This window comes from Saccopteryx leptura, chromosome 3 (assembly GCF_036850995.1).
Source record: "Saccopteryx leptura isolate mSacLep1 chromosome 3, mSacLep1_pri_phased_curated, whole genome shotgun sequence".
NCBI lineage: Eukaryota > Metazoa > Chordata > Mammalia > Chiroptera > Emballonuridae > Saccopteryx > Saccopteryx leptura.
The window spans coordinates 178,636,418-178,655,254 of NC_089505.1; the positions used below are offsets into that span (position 1 = coordinate 178,636,418).

The 18,837-nt window shown below is 40.1% G+C and overlaps 1 protein-coding gene across 1 annotated transcript in view; it reads left to right on the forward strand.

Moving 5' to 3' along the window:
• Window positions 1-11,074, forward strand: part of ELOVL2 (ELOVL fatty acid elongase 2) — a 90,066-nt gene extending 78,992 nt beyond the window's left edge. The window contains exons 5-8 of the mRNA XM_066376919.1: window positions 4,135-4,306; window positions 6,811-6,935; window positions 8,299-8,433; window positions 10,302-11,074. Of these exons, the coding sequence (XP_066233016.1) occupies window positions 4,135-4,306; window positions 6,811-6,935; window positions 8,299-8,433; window positions 10,302-10,427 (558 nt within the window). The 3' untranslated portion in view covers window positions 10,428-11,074. The remainder of the gene's footprint in view (window positions 1-4,134; window positions 4,307-6,810; window positions 6,936-8,298; window positions 8,434-10,301) is intronic.
• The last annotated feature ends 7,763 nt before the right edge of the window (window positions 11,075-18,837 follow it).

The window sequence follows — 18,837 nt, forward strand, 5'->3', positions numbered from 1 at the left end:
TCTTTTTGTTGTTGTCACAGTTTAAATTTGGTTTTATTATGTTCTTCTTGGAGCTTTTACTTGTGGCTTTATTTTTTTTTTGTTCTTTGTATCTGATTGGAGAACCCCCTTTAGTAATTCCTGGAGTGGGGGTTTTCTGATGATAAATTCCCTCATCTTTTCTGTATCTGTGAATGTTTTTATTTCTCCTTCATATTTGAAGGATAGCTTTGATGGGTATAGTATTCGTGGCTGAAAGTTCCTCTCTCAGGACTTTAAATATTGGGGTCCACTCTCTTCTAGAGTTTCTGCTGAGAAATCTGATGATAATCTAATGGGCCTTCCTTTATATGTTGTATTCTTCTTTTCCCTGGCTGCCTTGAGAATTTTTTCTTTGCCATTGGTTTGTGCCAATTTCATTATGATGTGCCTTGGAGTAGGTTTGTTGGGGTTAAGAAAACTCGGAGTTCTGTTTGCTTCATGAATTTGAGGCTTTAGTTCTTTCCACAGGCTTGGGAAGTTCTCATCTATTATTTGTTTGAGTATGTTCTCCATTCCATTTTCTCTCTCTTCTCCCTCTGATATACCTATTATTCTTATGTTATTCTTTCTGATGGAGTCAGGTAATTCTTGTAGGGCTATCTCATTTTTTTTAATTTTTGAGTCTCTTTCTTCCTCTCTCTGTTGTGCCTCAAGTTGCTTGTCTTCTATTTCACTAATCCTCTCTTCTATCTGGCCTGTTCTATTAGCCAAGCTTGTTACTTTGTTTTTCAGCTCGTGAATTGAGTTTTTCATCTCTTTTTGATTTGTTTTTATAGTTTCAATTTCCTTGGACATATATTCTTTGTGTTCATTGAGTTGTTTTCTGAGCTCCCTAAATTGCCTTTCTGTGTTTTCTTGTATATCTCTGAGTATTTTTAGGATTTCTATCTTGAATTCTCTGTCATTTAACTCCAAGGTTTCCAATATATTAAATTTTTTCTCCATAGATTTTTCCTCTTCTATCTGTGTTACCTCTCTTTCTTTTGTATCCATGATATTCGATTTTCTCTTCCTTAATGGCATCTGAGGGTGGTTTTGTTGATAGTATTAATAAAATTTAATAAAAAATAAAAAGTTAAAAAAATAAAAAATTTAAAAAAGTTTTTTTTTAAAAAAAATTAATAATGAAATAAAGAAAAATAAAATAAAATAAAAATTTAAAAAAAGGAAATTATTCCCCCCCTCCTTTTTTTCTCTCCTCTCCTCTCCCTTCTTTCTTGAGAAAATCTTGTGGTGAACTGTGAATTATATTGTATTTAATAGAACAAACAATGCCTGTAATGGAGGGCCTGAATTGGGGAAAAGTAATAAAGGGGCAAGAAAAAAAAAAAAGGGTGGGGGTATGGACCCACAAAAAGCAAATAATGAAAAAATTTGGATCAAGAATAAAATGATTTGCGTTTAGGTGTTGGTTGACTAAGAGTTATGATGAGAGGAGTAAGAGGGAAATAGGAAAATGGGGGGACAAATTAAAAAATTACTATTGTATTTAGTGGAACAGGAGCTTGATAAAATGGAGAGCCAGGGATGGGAGCACTGCTAGTGAGTTAAAAAGGTGAAGTAAAAACCCCCCAAAATGCCACAAACATAAGTTTGAGTCCCAGATAAAATAATTCGTTTGTTATTGAGGTTTGAATGAGAGGAGATGTAAAGGAAAAAGGAAGAAACTAATATAGAGGGAGAAAAGAAGAAAGAGAGAGAGAAAAAAAGAGGGAACCACTAAAAGAAGAAAAAAGAAAAAAGGAGAGAGAGAGAGAGAGAGAGAGAGAGAGAGAGAGAGAGTTAAGGGTTTTGGAGTGCAACCCTCATAGAGAGAAAGGAAGAGGAAAGAAAAGATAATGGGAGATGTAACACTTATGGGTAGTGTAGTTCAAGGAGAGGAGAGAGTAAGACCGGTAGGGAGTTAAACGACCAAATTGGAGGAGGAAAAAAAAAATAAAAAAGAAAAAAAAATCAAGGATGAAGATAAGAGAAACAAACGAACAAATATAATAAAATGGGATAGGTTATAAAGTCTGCGGATTATTCTGATTTTGAGAGGTTATCTTCTTGCTTTTTCTTTTCTCTCCCTCTTCCTGGTCGGCGACTCTGTACCCCGGGTTCTGCCCCTTTGGCACGCTCAGGTAGAGGTTTTCAGTTGATAAGTCTCTATGGCGATGTCATGTATTGTGCTTCAGTCTCGTTGGCAGTCGAGGCTCATTAGCGTTTATAGGCTCCGACAGTGAGAGAGTCCGTGTTCCAGGAGCCTCTCTCCTAATCTTTCCTTCGTCAACCAGCAGCCTGAGAATCCATCTATGGGATTGCTGCTGCCTCTGCCTGGATAGTAAGAGGATCAAAGAGCGGGCAACTCTCCACTCTTATTTCCACTCAGCACAGGGCTCTGGGTAAGGCTCAGTCAGTCAGAGCTGGTAGCATAATCAGCCGGGGCTTTCGCCTACTCAAAGACCTCTGGCTCTGTCACTCTGTCTGGTAACATGGGCGGGTCTGCGCACGCAGACCAGGATGTTAGACTGAAAGTCTCGCCCTCTGAGTGAAACCCCCCGCCCGCACTGAAAAGTTCCAATGTTGGAATGGGCTCTCGCTCGTCCCCGTGTGCCGCTCTTTCAAGGCGCTGGGGCGGCCCGTGACTCCGCCCTCGGCCCACACAAAGGCCCCCGACTCTGCCCCTCCGTGGGACAACACGGGCTCCCACTCCGGAGGTGCTGGGAGGAGTCTCCTTCCCACTCTCCGTGCGCGCAGACCAGGATGTGAGGCCGGAGTCTCGCCCTCTGAGTGAAACCTCCCGCCCGCACTGAAAAGTTCCAGTGTTGGAATTAGCTCTCGCTTCCTCCCCGTGTGCGGCTCTCCCCGGGTGCTGGGGCAGCCCGGAGGCTTTCAGCCCACACAAAGGCCTCTGACTCTGCCTCTCTGTGGAGTAACACGGGCGCACCCTCCGGGGGCTTTGGAAGGAATCTCTCGCCCAATATGCGCCTACCAGGGGATCAGGTAAAATGGCTGTGCCGCTTGTCTTTCTTTTCTGGGTTTGGCGCAGGTGTTAGCTGTATTGCCCAGGTTGTCACAGGAACAGTTTTTCCTTGGCTTAGATCTCCGTGCCACAGCCTGGTTCGGCCGTTTGTGCCGCGGCCTGGATCTATTCACCCCCTTTGCCCGCCTTAGTTTCTATATTCTCAGTTTCCAGTGAAAATCGCCCTGTTTAGGTTAGTGAGGAAGGCGGAGCATTTCTTACTCCCTATTTCCTTCGGGGTTTGGTTATATATTTAGCCAATTTTTTGCTCGATCATACCTTTGGGTGTATTGCAAAACATCTGGAGGCTCCAAGGATAGGTTTTTCTGTTTCTGGTTGAAGATCTTGTTGAGGTTTGGGGGAGATTTATCGGTATCGCTTCCTACTCCGCCATTACTCTGACGTCATCCTCCGTCATCTTGAGGAGTAGACTAGAGCTTGTATCCTAATTTCAAAGTTTCTATTATATAGTACCAAGGGAGTCGGGAAGGAAAGGAAGTGGTAATCATGACCTACCACTGTCACTGAGGAAGAAGAGCATCTTGATTTTTAATCTTCTAAGGAAGAGACATAAAAGAAGTAGTGGTAGACTGCTCTTGGGTAGTATAATTTTAAGAGCAAAACATATACATTGTAAGACTAGATATAAGGTTGAACCTAGTGTAACAAACAGTAGTGATCTGCTGAGTGCTAGGCCCTGAGAAAAGGTGAGACAGCCTCTGCCTTCAAGTGAGTGAGTCTGTTAGGAAAGATGAATTGCTAATACTAACTGCTTTATTATGGTTATTAAAATAGAAGCATAAAGTAATTTGGGAATATAAATGAAGAAGCAGTTGATTCAGCCTGAGGAAAGAGAGGGTGAATTTCCAGAGAAAAGGTGTTTTTTAAGAGGAATGTGAGTTGCTTCTGTAGGTGCAAGGGCGTAACTTTGGGAGAGAAAACTCAAGAATAGGTTAGTTGCTGGGAATAAGGAAAAACAGGTGAAGACACCAGGCAGATGCTTTTCCAACAGTCTGAGAGATGCACACTAGCGAAGGACAGGGCACAATGCTGGGGGGCGGGGTGTTTGCATTGCTCACATTATTTTTCCCCTTTTAAAATTTTTACAGGTAGCCAAGGTGTTATGGTGGTATTACTTCTCCAAATTAATAGAGTTCCTGGACACAATTTTCTTCGTTTTGAGGAAAAAAACCAGTCAGATTACTTTTCTTCATGTATATCATCATGCCTCTATGTTTAACATCTGGTGGTGTGTTTTGAACTGGATACCTTGTGGGCAAAGTAAGTTATCTTATTAATTTTTCAGTTCTATGTAATGGCTCTTGCAAGACTTGTGTGTTTGCTGTAGTGCGCATGGCTTGCAGATCAGACGGGAAGGGGAGTAGGCACAGCCTGCTCTGTCATGCATGGAAGCACATGTTTGCAGTGGCCATTTGTTTCTGGTCTTTGATACTGGCAAAGGCTGAGCATTACCTTAAAATTTAATAATATTTTCTTTTCCATGCACCAAATGTCCAGTGGTCAGAAATACATATCCTAATTGGAGTCATTTTACTCCAGTACCTGGGACTGAAGACATAAATGTAGCACCTCCCACAGTCACCAGTTGGCTGTAGTATTGGTTGAGTCACTTAAACTTTTAAGGCTTGTTCTTCTATTCTAAAAAATTAAAGCCTCATTGCTGACCCACCAGACTATTGACTTTTTTAAAAACCAAGAATTATAATAATATGTTTCACATTATAACCTATTTGTTCATATGTATATATTTTAAATGAAAGACAAATTTCATGAGACAATATTTAGCCTGGCTCTGTATTTCTTTTCAAAGTCTATTTTACTTTTTCAGCAAGCTGCAGCGATGATGGTTCTTACTGCATCAACTTCCTAGTGGGGCCAGTGTGACCTCAGTGAGAGAAAACCTGAGCTAGCGAAAACGGTGCTCCTATCCGATGCTGTTCTACTCAAGAATTAAAAATATTCTCTGAAGTCAGAATAGCTAGAACTTAAGTCAAAATGATTTTGTCCTAGGATTTAGGATCTTGTAAAGATGAGAGTTCTTAAAATACCGAGGATACTTGGAGTGTATCAGTGACTGTGAAGTTGCAAACTTGAACATTGTGTGAAGAAGGAAGTTGCTGGGCTACGGAGGGCAGAAAGAGAAACTGCACACCTCTCCGAGCCTGGCAGAATCTAGTTTCTTGAGTTTAGTTTCAAAGACTATAATAGACTTTAATTGTAATCAACATATAGACTATAATCATCACTTAAGGACAATTATCAAGGTTAAGTGTTTTTATGATTGTCAACATTTGATTACAAATCACTAAGCATCTAAAAGTTTGTCTCAAATAATCACTGTGTAAAAGCATAGAATTCCTATGAATAAAATACCTTGTGTGTGACAAATTCTATTCAATCTGGAATACTATACAAATTATAGCAGCAACTATTGATACTTATTTTTAATTAGTTGATGGAAATGAAAACTCATTTGTGGTTTCATATAAATTGACGTGGCAAGTCACTCTAGCCAGTGTTTCTTAAGAGCTCACTAGATGTGTGGTGTTACTCCTTTTGTTATTCATTCATTTGCATTTATCCACCTGGACCTCTAATCCAGTTGGGAAACCATGCTAGAGAATTTAAATTGATTAATTAACACATGCAATGCCTTTTAGTTTATATAGAATTATATACCTATTAATCCTACCACAACCATAAGAAGTAATTATTATTACACCCATTTTCTAGGTGAGAAAATAAAAATTTGTTACAAAGTCAAAGTAACATATCCAAGTGTGGTCCTTTAGCTCCATGCGCTCTTTTATCACAGGATCCGTGGCTCATAAATCAGCCCTCTGGATCCTAAGCTAACACACAGAACAGGACCCAGCACAAAGTGAACACCGAGAATCACTTTACACATATTGATTTAATCCTCACAGTAGTGAGCTCCCTGTTTTCAACAAGTAACCCATCTCCCCATCTTCCCTCTAGCAGCTCTGTCTTTTTGACCAATACAGAACTCAGTCCTTCCTCCTTGGTGTGCTGACTCACCACTCACCCACACTGGTGGCAGTTCAGGAAGAATTTGTGAAGACAATCGCAGGGGTTGGAGGAATGCTTTAGCATATGGTAGCACAGCAAGTTTCCTAAAATTGGATTTTAGATATTCCTTGTCCTAAAAGTTGATGAGGTGGCCCAGCTACTGGGAAGGTCTCGCTGACCAGTCTCCCCTCAGTTGCAGCCTTTTCTGACCCCACTGGCTTGTCTCTCTCCCTGTCCTCTCACCTTCCCCAGCATCCCCTGCTTCCTAGGTCCTTTCATTCACTTCCTTCGGAAGAGCAGCACTTTTTCCTTGACTCTTGAGTGCCCTCTTCAGCGGTGTATTGAAGGCTCTCCTACAATCAAAATGACTCATCAAAGGTTTAGCTAAAGCTAAGACACTTCTCTCTCAAAGAAATTATGCTGTTAGTTGTAAGCTAATATTTTTTTTCTCCCTGATTAGCCAAGAGTTATGAATAAAGGGACAGTAAAACCTTTGCAAATCAGGGATTACCTGTTTGGTTATACTCTGAAGCACTATTTAGTTTAGTCTTTCTACCTGGGTGACTTTTGCTGATTCCTGGAGAAATGCACAGTAGTCAGGTTGAGTTTACCCATGTGAATTATTATGCCATATGTGTTATTCATCTTTATGATGAGCAGGAAGGATCTCACTTGACAGAATAAACAGTCTTACTTTCTAGAAGAGCAATCATTTCTATGTGGTACTTTTGTAGGTTTCTTTGGACCCACTCTGAACAGTTTTATCCACATTCTTATGTATTCCTACTATGGATTGTCTGTGTTTCCATCGATGCACAAGTATCTGTGGTGGAAGAAATACCTCACACAGGCTCAGCTGGTATGTCTGCTCTCCTTTCTTCTCTTCTCCATGGGCAGCTTCTAGACACTGTCATGGGTGGGAGAAGATACCATATCTCCCCATGTATAAGACACACGCTTTTTCAAAAAAAGATTGGGATCTAAAACTGGGTGCGTCTTATACAATGGTTTTAGGGTTTTTTTAAATTGCATTTCCCACTTTTTCGCACTTGCTTTTGTGCTCATTGTTGAAGACAATGATTCGTCATCAGACAGAGATGAGGACAAGCTAATAGTGATGAGGAGTTGTATGAATTTTATGATTAATACAGCTAGTGCTCGACTTAACGACCACGATTGGTTCGACAGACTGGTCGTAACACGATTTGGTCATAAGTTGAGTAGGCTATATGTACAGTAATGTGAAATGATGTTATAAAAATCTTTAAGTCATATTTTATCATAATTTTCTTTCATTGTTATATATCATAATTTTCTTTGTTCATTTTATGCCATTTGTATCATCTCTACACCATTTTGTTTCTTATTTTTACATTCATCAGGTTTAAGTAAAACACTGCATTACCAGTACAACTGGTTTAATATTTGCAAAGACAATTTCCTCTTGGTAGACATCTTGGGAGGGATTTCATGAAAAATATCCAAGACACAAAACACAAATTGCTGTACCGAGTCTGGGATAACAGTTGAAATGGTGCACGCGGAGATGGTAGTGCTGCTGGAAGCTGGTCCGCACTGTCGTACGCCCAGCTGGGCAACGCTTACACTGCCAGATGCGGAGCAGTCGTGGCTAGCGATTATGGTCGTAAAGTCAAATGGTCATAAGTTGCATAGGTCGTAAGTCGATCAGTATTTGTAAAACGAGTTCAGTAACTTTATGTAATCCTTTTTTTCTTCAAATTTCGGGCCCCAAAATTAAGGTGCGTCTTATACATGGGGAAATACGATAATAGGAATCCCAGTCTTAGAAGTCAGAGGCTTCTCTATGTGTGAAAAGCTGCCTATATTCTCTACAAATGGCATTTTAAGAATGTAGCCTAGTTTGTTAAAATGTCCTTTGTGTATGCAAATTGGTTATTGCTTGCTTTGAAATGTAGGTGAATACTTTTTAAATCAATGTTGATGTTAAATCATCTTTATCTAAATCATTTCAATTGCTATTTTTTCATGAGAAAATTAATGAGCAATTATAATTACTTATTAATATAACTTTAAATAAAATTTCTGGATAATATATGGGCTGCTTTAGCATTTTCTTGTTTTATTTCTGCAAAACTGAGGGAGTAAGAGTAGTTGATTTCTAAGTACATAGAATTTCACAGTGTTAGTTACATGGCTCAGCCTGGCTCCCTCACTGTGATGCCCTTCCTGCCTCCTCCCAGGTGCAGTTCGTGCTCACCATCACCCACACCATGAGCGCTGTCGTGAAGCCATGTGGCTTCCCCTTCGGGTGTCTCATCTTCCAGTCTTCTTACATGCTTACCTTGGTCATCCTGTTCTTAAATTTTTATTTCCATGTAAGTTAAATGTAAATGTTCAGTGGTAAAACAGACTGTGCATTTTTGCATTATATATTTAATTTTACTGATCAAATATTATAGTAGTAAATGCTTGTAGATAAATTCAGATAACAGAGATGCACAAAGTAAACAATGAAACCTGCTTTCATAACTCCTTTCCCAACAAAGGAGGTCCTCCTCGAAGGATAACCACTGTTAGTCTAGTGGGCATTCTGTTAGACATTTTTCAATGTATACATATAAAGTTTTATCAAAAATATTATGCATTTATATTATAATTTGCACTGCACTACTGAAGTCTGAATCTGAAAGTTAAACACTGCACAGTAAGGCGGATCCAAGAAATTTATATAAATGTAGTAAAACATGGGCTACATGAATTTAATATTAAAAAATTGTTTCCATATCAGTTACTTTAATGTTACAGATTCACTGTTTATTTGGGAAAAAATTATTTTAAAGCAAATCAGTATGCAAAGGACACAGTGACTTTTCCTTGAGTGTCATTTTCTTTTTAGTTAACAATTTAAAGGGAGGAAAGCGTCAAAATGCAATTTTAAAGCAACTCTGTTCAGCAAGAACTGATGAAAGTGGGAACAGCACAGCCTCAGGTGGTTGTAGATTTAAATTGCTCTCCTTTGTAGGCTAGAGAAACAGAAAACTTCATGAAAAAAATGAGAACATATATTTATATTCAAAACAGTACTTTTGAAATTGTAGTCACTGTATTTTCTTCTTCTCCAGACAAACAGTGCTTTCTGATTTTAGTTTGCATTTGTGGGAAGTCAGCCCATAGTGGTTTTATACAAAGTACAATTGTGGGAACTGAACTTCTGACAGTTTTTCAGCTGTGGCGTTTCTGCAATTGGACTGGCTAGGCTTTGTCTGTTATAAGAGATCAAAGTTTTCTTTGAGAATTTCTAAAGAAATAACCATTGTTAGGACCAAACAAAGCCATGAAAAGAAGAAAAAAGCTAAAGAATGTTAAAGGGAGGCTAAGGGAGTCATTTTGGGGTGGAAACAAGAGGAGAAGCAGGTAGCCCAGCAAGGGTAGACAGTGGCACTTAAAGCTTTAACTCAGCCTGTTGGTTCAATTAAATCTTAGTCTTTTAAAGTTGAGTATATTCATTTAGTCTTAACCCTTAATATCATTGCTTCAAAAAATAAAAAGATAAAAATGAGATGAGATCATGTTTTTGTCAGAATAGCGAAAATATGCCAAAAGCCAAATCAAGTCAAAGTCCCAAGCACTTAGTACTTTTAAAATAACAGCACTTCTTCACTTGGATTATATTTTTTTAAATTGTGGCCTTAAATAAGTCCTGGGATGTAGTGTACAGCATGATGACTATAGTTAATAATACTGTGTTGCATATTTGCAAGTTGCTAAGAGAGATCTTAAAAGTTCTCATCAGAAGAAAAAAGTCTGTGTGGTGATGAATGGTCACTAGACTTGTGGTGATAGTTTCACAGTATATACAAATATTGAATCATTCTATTGTACACCTGAAACAGCTATAATGTATGTTAACTATATGTCAATTGAAAAGAAACTAAAAACTTTTCCAAGTAAGCAATTAATGCAGCATAAATTGAATGCTAACTTCAATGCATAAATTCGATGCTGATGAGGTAGAAGAAACAGCCTTTCATTAGAATTAATACATGTGTCCTGTTTTCACCCTGTTTTTACTTTTAACCAGAAGCTTAAAAATTGTCATATTAAAAACAAGAATTCTTATTAGAAAGTGCAGGAACCAAGAAAATAATGCACTGTTTTAGACTATCTGCCACTTTAGAGACAAGATCTTACCAAAGCATTCTTTTTTCTTTCTTTTTCTCTTCCAAATGTACACATCCAACAGACATATCAAAAAACGCCAAAGAAGAAAGAGATGGAGGAGTCACCGGCAGGGAAAGAAGTTAAGAATGGTTTTTCCAAAGCCTACTTCACTGCAGCTAATGGAGCGACCAACAAGAAAACACAGTAAACTCAAGCAACAGACAAAGCATACGTAATAGCCTAAGAGATCCGCTTGTTTTCCAGGCAAGGACTGAATTAAAAGTTATGTACGTTTTAGAATAAACTAATTTCTTTTGAGTTTAAAAATCATTTGTACCCAGAATGTATTACTATCTTGCTAGTAGGTTAATCTGTTAACTGAGTCCTGTCAGCATTGAGGTGAGGTTGAATTCATAACCTCAGAACTGGTGCAACTTGTCTCTTTGTTCCCACCCCGCCCCCCAGACTTAACCCCTCTCCGGAAACTGTCTTCATGATGCCTTATACCCAGACAAAGCCAGGAAACATGGAAAATCGTTTTACACAGCAAGTCTTCAAATAAAAAGTTAAGAGTTTTGTTCACATGAAAATGTTCAAAAGAAAATGTTAATTATCTCCTAAATACACAGGGTATGTTGTAATCTACATGAAGCAATAATTGTCAGTGGGTAGTCTCTGTTTCTTCAGGAATCAACCCCAGAAGATAGTAAGATGGGATGACAAATGGAAAGCCTGGCAAAACCTTTCTCTCTCTCAAGCTGTGTTGTCTGTCAGGTTTCCACAACCACTCCTGATTTTCAGCATAGTGATATGGTAGTGAACCTTGTATCTTTTTTTAATTTTGAAGATTAGTTTTTCTAGGAAGAAAAAAAAGTCTTCTGCCAAAACCTCACAGCTCAGGGGCTTTGAATAGTTGTTCCTCAGTTTTAATTTGGTTTTCTTAATTATTCATGTCTACCTCTTATGTTAAATTGCCCTAGGTTAGGATATTCTAATCTAGACAGACACATGCTCAGTATTTAAAAGCAGGATCTAAACCTGGCTGGCCATATCTTTCTGAACAAGGACCCAAGTCCAGTCTACCCTTTCCTTAGGATGCTATGCCCCTGGGACATGTATAAATCAGAATGAACAGAACAATGGGGGAAAGGCATGTTGAATTTGTCAGCTATTTTTTATGACTAGTATTCCCAAATACCACTCTTTGCAGGTTAAGTTTTTGAAAATAGGAGCTACAGATCACAAGATTAGAGAGAGATTTTAACGCTGAACCATGGGCGGGTAGTGAAGCACGCTGCAGTGCCAATTTGGCAAACTCAGCACATCTTTCCCCAGCTCAGGTAATGCGGTCTGTGCTGAGAAACTAGCACAGCAGCGCAGGAAGTTATTGATGGTGTCTCCTTCCTCCTCTAAGTGTGGGACTGCTACTGTTCCATTGTACCAAGAATGGAAACAATCTTTTCCGAAGATTTGATGATGATTTATACTTATAAAAGTATTATTTATTCTCTCTACCTTCTTTTTAAAATAACATTTTAGGTCATAAGGTTGACATCAAATGCTTAAGCACCAGGAAGGCATTGTCACCACTGCCCCACCACATTCCAGTGCGTTTAGGAGTGCCTTTCTGTCTTCTTCCGATTTCTTCTCCCTGACCTCTATAATTTTTAAATTATTTTTTCTGTTTAAAAAATAGAAGCGCTGACTTTTGTGCTGAGATTGTACGTTGACATTGTGCTGCCTTTTCTGTCTTCTCTTTCATGTAAACTCCCCACTCAGGATTCTGGCCTGCTTTTTCAAAGGTGCCTGATCTTAGACTAGTCTTCATGGTGACAGCATTGTGCCCACCACATTCCACTCTCTGCTTGTTGATCCATTTCTGTTGAACAGACGTCTATCTGATACCCACTTAACCTCTGAATTTTTTCTCTAAATCGTTTTCTGAAACTGACTTGCTCTAGGGTGCTGAATCCCCACTTCCATCACATTATATCTGTGTCGTTACAAGATTTGTTCTCCCAGAAACTCATTCTGAAACAAGGGCTAGCTTCGCGTATGACTGACTGCTCCTCTATGACAAACACACTTGGATTAAGGAGAGGCCCTGGAGCAGCTGCACTCAGTTTAGTTTTAGGTCTCAGACATGGCTAAAATCTGTTCTTCTCAAAGCACATGCCAGGTGAAAAGGAGATTCAGAGAGAAAACAGATGTGACTGGTCATTCACTGTATTCAGCTTTTTCCTAATTGTCAGTGAGGCCTGAAGCCTCTCCGCTCTGCATCACACTTGCAGTTCTGGGCGCTCTGGGCTTCCTACCTGCAGAGCAAGGGGTGCAGCCACTGTGCAACAGAAAGAGAAGCCAGGAGCTCAGAGGGCAGGGCAGCGGGGAACCTTAGATCAAAGGGAAAACTTGGGTAGTTTACACTGTCAAGATAGTTTAGTTAGAGGTTTCAGGCTGCTTATTTCTCATCGGTCTTTAATGCTAGGAATGCTTAATGAACACTTGTAGCCTTAAACTATTCAAGGGCCAGTTAAATTATACCATGCTACAAAATCTTAGCCACAAAAATTGAATCAGGTAAATATTTTAACCTGCCATTTCATGTTACAACTTAAAAAAAAGTGTTTACTTTTAATGTGATTTTTCTGAAACAAAACTATTTTCAAAACTCTGTTAAAAATACTGGAAAATTATTTTTTCCCAAATTTTCTCTTACTTGTAGGAACAAAAGCGTTTAAATGAATACCATAAACATATTGATGAATAATTGCCCCAATTTTTTAAACTAACAGAATGTTTCCATAATGAAATTAAACAAATTTTCAACCCTTCAAAGTTTTATGTTGAACTACTTAGGCATATTGGGGGGTAAAGTCCTCCCCACTCCTGTGAGAAAGGTAGTTCTTAGTTTTCTTTTTAGGCAAAATAGCATATACAGTGATGTGTAGAACACCACTCTGTGTGTGAGAGACCATCCGGTTCTTTCTAATATTTCCATATCTTTTTATGATGTTTCTGGGGGCTTCCTTATTTGGAAAATAAGAATGTCACTTTTTTGGTTTTCTTTTTAAAGTACTATATCATAAGAACATAGTATCATGATTGGGGTGGCCAGGGAGACAGGAGAAGCCATTTTTCTTTGTAGATAAAAAAGCATTCTGTATGATTGTTGTATAATAAATTGATTTTTACACTAAAGTAAAGCATACTGTGATTTTTCTTATCTAGTTTAAAGAAGTGAAAATGTATGTCCACAAGGGATAACAAATGACCTGCTCAGGATTTTTTTTTACAATAAAGTGCTATTTTAGCAATTAATTTTAGATACTTAATTTTTTTTTTATTTCAATCGGCAATGAGCTTTGTTAAAATGTGATGTTACTGCCTTTACTCTTAGTATTCATCTACCACATTAAACAATTTCAGAAAAGGGTCATTCACAAGAAAAATTTAAGACTAACTAAATAGAGGATATAAATGCATAACAAACATTGCTGTACAGAATACCCTGGGAGGAGGCCTGGGTTGGTTTAGGAGACTACATTAGGCATGAACAACCCTATATGGCAACACTGGTGCTGTGAGGTGCAGGTGCAGAGTGCTTAGACAGGTGGTTCGGGAGTGGGTATCTGAGCTGATCCTTGACTATAGTGAAGCCTGGGAGAGACGTAAGGTTGTAGGACAGGATCACAGGTTGACATGTGTCAGTGTGCACAGTAGAGTTTCAAATGTGATGTTAAGAAAAACAAGGCGCACGAGTCTAAAAATATAGCTACAAAAGATGTGCTCGAAGTCTGCTTATGAAGTTGCTGAAATTCCTGGATAGTAATGGGGAGGGGGCAGGGTATACCAAAGAAGGACAGGAGGGGAGGAGGGAATGGGAAAAGAAGAAAAGGTAATGGATGTGATACTGAAGAGAGGAACTTCGTGTTAACATGTGAATGGGGGATAGAGTTGGGGGAAGGTAGTGGATATTTTCAAGAATTTTTCTTATATAAAGAAAAAGTCAGTGTGTGTTTCTATTACAGCAGGCTTTCTTCAAAATCAAATTAAATTACATGCATGTACTTAAGAAATATTTCCACTCCAGGGCACAAGTCAGCACGCTTACAAGGCTAACTACAATCACCTGAAATACCTCTTGACCTTCAGTAAACATGACTTTCAGTCATGGAAGGAAAAGATCTGTAGGGTTTTTTTCCTGTCATAAGAAACAGCACTGAAGGAATGTTGAAGTGACACTAGGAGGACAAGCCAATCTGAAATTCATGCCCTCGTGGAGCAATTTGTAAATGCAGTCATTACGGCTCTTAGGAGCAACACCCTGGGAGCCTGTATGATAGCGTTGGGGGCCAAGTCATGCTGGGTGCCTTACCAGCCCTTGGCACACGCCTTCACCTTCGAGCACCACAGTCTGGAATCTTGACATGGTCCCTCCGCTCTTGTGTTTGCCACAGTTAACCACTAAGCTTTTTGCCTTCAGCCTATTAACCTAGCTGACCCCTAAAGGCATTTGAAACTGTGACTCCTGGTCACTGAACAACAAAAGGAAAAATTCTGCATAGTTTTACCCAGGTTAGTGTCATATACTAAGAGGGAAGTGAACATTCCTGTTGGCTGTGTCCCTAGTAACAAATATTAGAAGTTGCAAACCTCTCTGGAAGACTTACCCGCTCTACCTAACATATTTTGTGTACAACTAGCATTTATTTCTTTAAAACTAGTTTAGTCTGCTGGGCTTTGATAAACTCTGGGAATAGTAATGTTCAATTGAAAAATTCATCAAATTTACCTTTTCCAGTGCTGTTTATTACACCAGAGAACAGAAGTGATCCAGATGAGCTATCTGCCCTTGAGCTCATAGTCTGGTAAAGTAGATGGAGAAAACTTTAGTTATAAAATAATAGAAATATTGAAAGCAGCTTACCAAGAAAACTCTCCTAAAAGAAGGAATGCCTGAGCTTAGTTTTGATGAGTGAGAAATTCTCCAAATAAACAAGGTAAGAACTTTGTTCAAGGAAATTCCAGCAGTAAACACGATTCTAATGGGAGTGACCATTCCTTCAACAAGCATTTCTTCAGTGACCCCTCCCCACGTGCCAGTATTGCCTCCGGGTTTGGAGTCAAGTATCAAAGAAAACAAGGTCTCTGCTCTTAAGGAGCCTGTGTCTAATTTATACCTCCTAGCAGGAAAACAGATTGTCATCATATCTGTAAGAAAATGCTGTGTATGAAGCTGAGCCCATACCTTCAACTATACACAAAAATCAACTCAAAATGGATCAGTGTCCTACATATAGGAACTAAACTATGATATAAAACTCTTAGAAGAAAACGTTGAAAAACTTTATGACACTGGATTTAGCAGTGATTTGGCTCTGACACCAACTTGGATATAAGCACAGACAACTAAAGAAAATAATAACTTGAACTTGGTCAAAATTAAAAATTTTTGTACCTCAAAGTACATATCAACAGAGTGAAAAGGCAACCCACAGAATGTGAGAAAATACTTGCAAGTCATATATCTGATCAGAGATTAGGTTCTAGACCAGGGGTCTCAAACTCAGGCCCCGCGGGCCGCATGCGGCCCACCCACCAATTTTGTGCGGCCCGCAGACTAATCCATGAAGTTTGAGACCCCTGTTCTAGACCATACAGATACTCATATAAATTATATATAGACACACACACACATAACCTACAACCCAACAACAAAATACAATAAAAAATGGGCAAAGGACTTGAACAGAAACTTCTCCCAAGAAGATACAGAAATAAATGGTTGGTGAGCACATGAAAAGATGCTCAATATCATCAGCCATTAGGGAAATGCACATCAAAACCATAATGAGAGACCACTTCAAACCCATTAGGATGGTTATTATAAATATATAAAAAAGGAAATAAGGAAGGAAAAAGGAAGAAAATAAGTGTTGGAGAAGATATGGAGAAATTGGAAACCTTGTGTGTTATTGGTGGGAATGTAAAATGGCGCAGCAGCTATGGAAAACATTTTGGTGTTTCCTCAGAGTGTTAAACATAGAATGATTATATGACCCAGCAATTCTACTCCTAAGTATATACCCAAAAGAATTGAAAGCAAGATATGTGTACACTCATGTTCATAGCAGCATTATGCACAATAGCTAAAGAGTGGAAACAACCCAAGTGTCCATCAACTGATAAGTAGATAGGCAAAATGTAACCGTACAATGGGATAGTATTCCTTTAACAAGGAAGGAAATCTTGTCCTGTGCTACAAGAGGGATGAACCTTGAGGGCAGTATGCTAAGGGAACTAAGCCAGCCACAAAAGGACAAATAATGTGTGATTCTCCTTCCATGAGGTTGCTAGAGTATTCAAACTCATAGAGACAGAATAGAATAGTGGTTACCAGGGGTTGAGGGAGGGAAATAAGGCTTTAGTATTTAATGGATAGAGTTTCAGTTTGGGAAGTTAAAAAGTTTTGGAAAGGGGTGGTGGTGATGGTTGCACACAATGTGGATGTACTTAATGCCACTGAACTGCACATGTAAAAATGATTAAAATGGTAACTTTTATATTGTATATGTTTCACCACTTTATTTATTTACTTATTTACTTACAGTTAGAATCAATAAGCTAGAATAAACAGGAGGTTGCAGCCAGAGGATGGCATCTTTGGTTTTATCATTTGAAGCTGGTACAGTTTCAGATAATTAGAGTCCAGGGTGTGGCCATGGGAGTGGATGTCTGAGGGGAAGCAGAATAAAGTGTTATTAGAGGGCACGAGATCAAGGGGCTAAGGTTATACTGTTAACACCCCTGTGACTGAGGAGAGGAGAGGACAAAGATGACCATGAGGTAGAACAGTGCCAGCCTCATTTGCCAGGGGAGAGGGGGTGGTCTGCCCAAGGTAACATGCAGACTTGGAGTACATGGCCTCCACGGAAAGAGGTGCAAGGAGAGTGGAGTCCTGGGACAGGACCAGGGTTTGGTTAGGGTGAGGGTGAAGTCTGGTAGGGCACAGGCTCAGGGCCCTGGAGAGACTCAGGAAATCCCACCCACCTTGTCAGCAGATGTTTCCACGCTTGTCTTGGAACAGAGCTCCAATCTGTGGTGCTGTAAATTTTCAGTTCCACACACTCCACACTGGGATGAACATCTGTGCCAAAGATCTGTTTCTGTGACTATTAAATGATCACATTTCACAGCAAACAAGAATACAAACACAGAAGGAATCTTGGCAGAACTACCACCAGTTTGGTATCAAACATGATCTGGGTTCAGGAGCCATGGTCTGGGTACAGGCTCTAGCTACACTTCTCCCTGTCCCCAAAAGTACTGGCAAAGTCACTCCATACACAAGCTGTGCTGTGTCCTGAAATCAGCATGACCGTCACTGCATGAGCCCCTCTACCCTTCAAAAATAGAAGCAAGCCCTGGCCAGTTGGCTCAGTGGTAGAGTGTCGGCCTGGCGTGCAAAAGTCCCGGGTTCGATTCCCGGCCAGGGCACACAGGAGAAGCGCCCATTTGCTTCTCCACCCCTCCCCCTCTCCTTCCTCTCTGTCTCTCTCTTCACCTCCCGCAGCCGAGGCTCCATTGGAGCAAAGATGGCCCGGGCGCTGGGGATGGCTCCTTGGCCTCTGCCCCAGGCACTAGAGTGGCTCTGGTCGCAACAGAGCGACGCCCCGGAGGGGCAGAGCATCGCCCCCTGGTGGGCAGAGCATCGCCCCTGGTGGGCGTGCCGGGTGGATCCCGGTCAGGCGCATGCGGGAGTCTGTCTGTCTCTCCCCGTTTCCAGCTTCAGAAAAAAAAAAAAAAAAAAAAAAAAATTGAAGCAAGGCCTTGTCTCTCCTGCCAAACGCTATTCACAGTCTCTTGTCTACTAGTAAACCACGCTAATCACCCATTCGTCATCTTGAATAATTAATCCAGCACATATGAATAATTAAGGCTCAGTTGAGAACTATTGCTGAGAAATCCCACGGTCATTTGGCTTCTTTATACAGTGTGACAGAGGAACCAAGAATTCTTTGACAAAGCTACTGCGACAGGGTAGGCAATGCCATCCAGGTGGCCAGTCCCACAGGGAGCCAGGTGAGGCAACAACCACCTGCTACCTACACAATTTCACTTCCTTCTTGTTTTCCTCTAGCAGATAAGCCAGACACAGAGAAAATATCATTTACACATTCTCACTCTTTTTTCTTATTTTCTTTCTGGTGAGAGAGAAGAAAGTCTTTTTGGTGAGGGCAGGTACAGACCACACCACACCACCACCCATCTGGGACTACTGAAGGTCAAGTGGAGCCAGATTCTCAGAGAAATTAAATACTCCCTGGGGGCTCTAGGCATGTTTGGGGAAAAGGTATTTACCTGTTCAGGCCACAATAACATGCTCTCTCGGCACACCCCCGTTAGCACCTTGCACATGCAAGGCATCTTTCTAGGACTGAATGATGTCGGTGAGTAGGACACACTAGGTCTCCAACCTCATTCAATCAAATCCAAGGGCCACAGCGGAGCTCCTGGGACTGCAATGCTGCTCAGCTCTCACCTGGATGCCAGTCACATACTAGCTCTAAAGAAAGAAGCTCCTGGCCTCCCAAATCCTACCTCTCCCACTGAGCAGG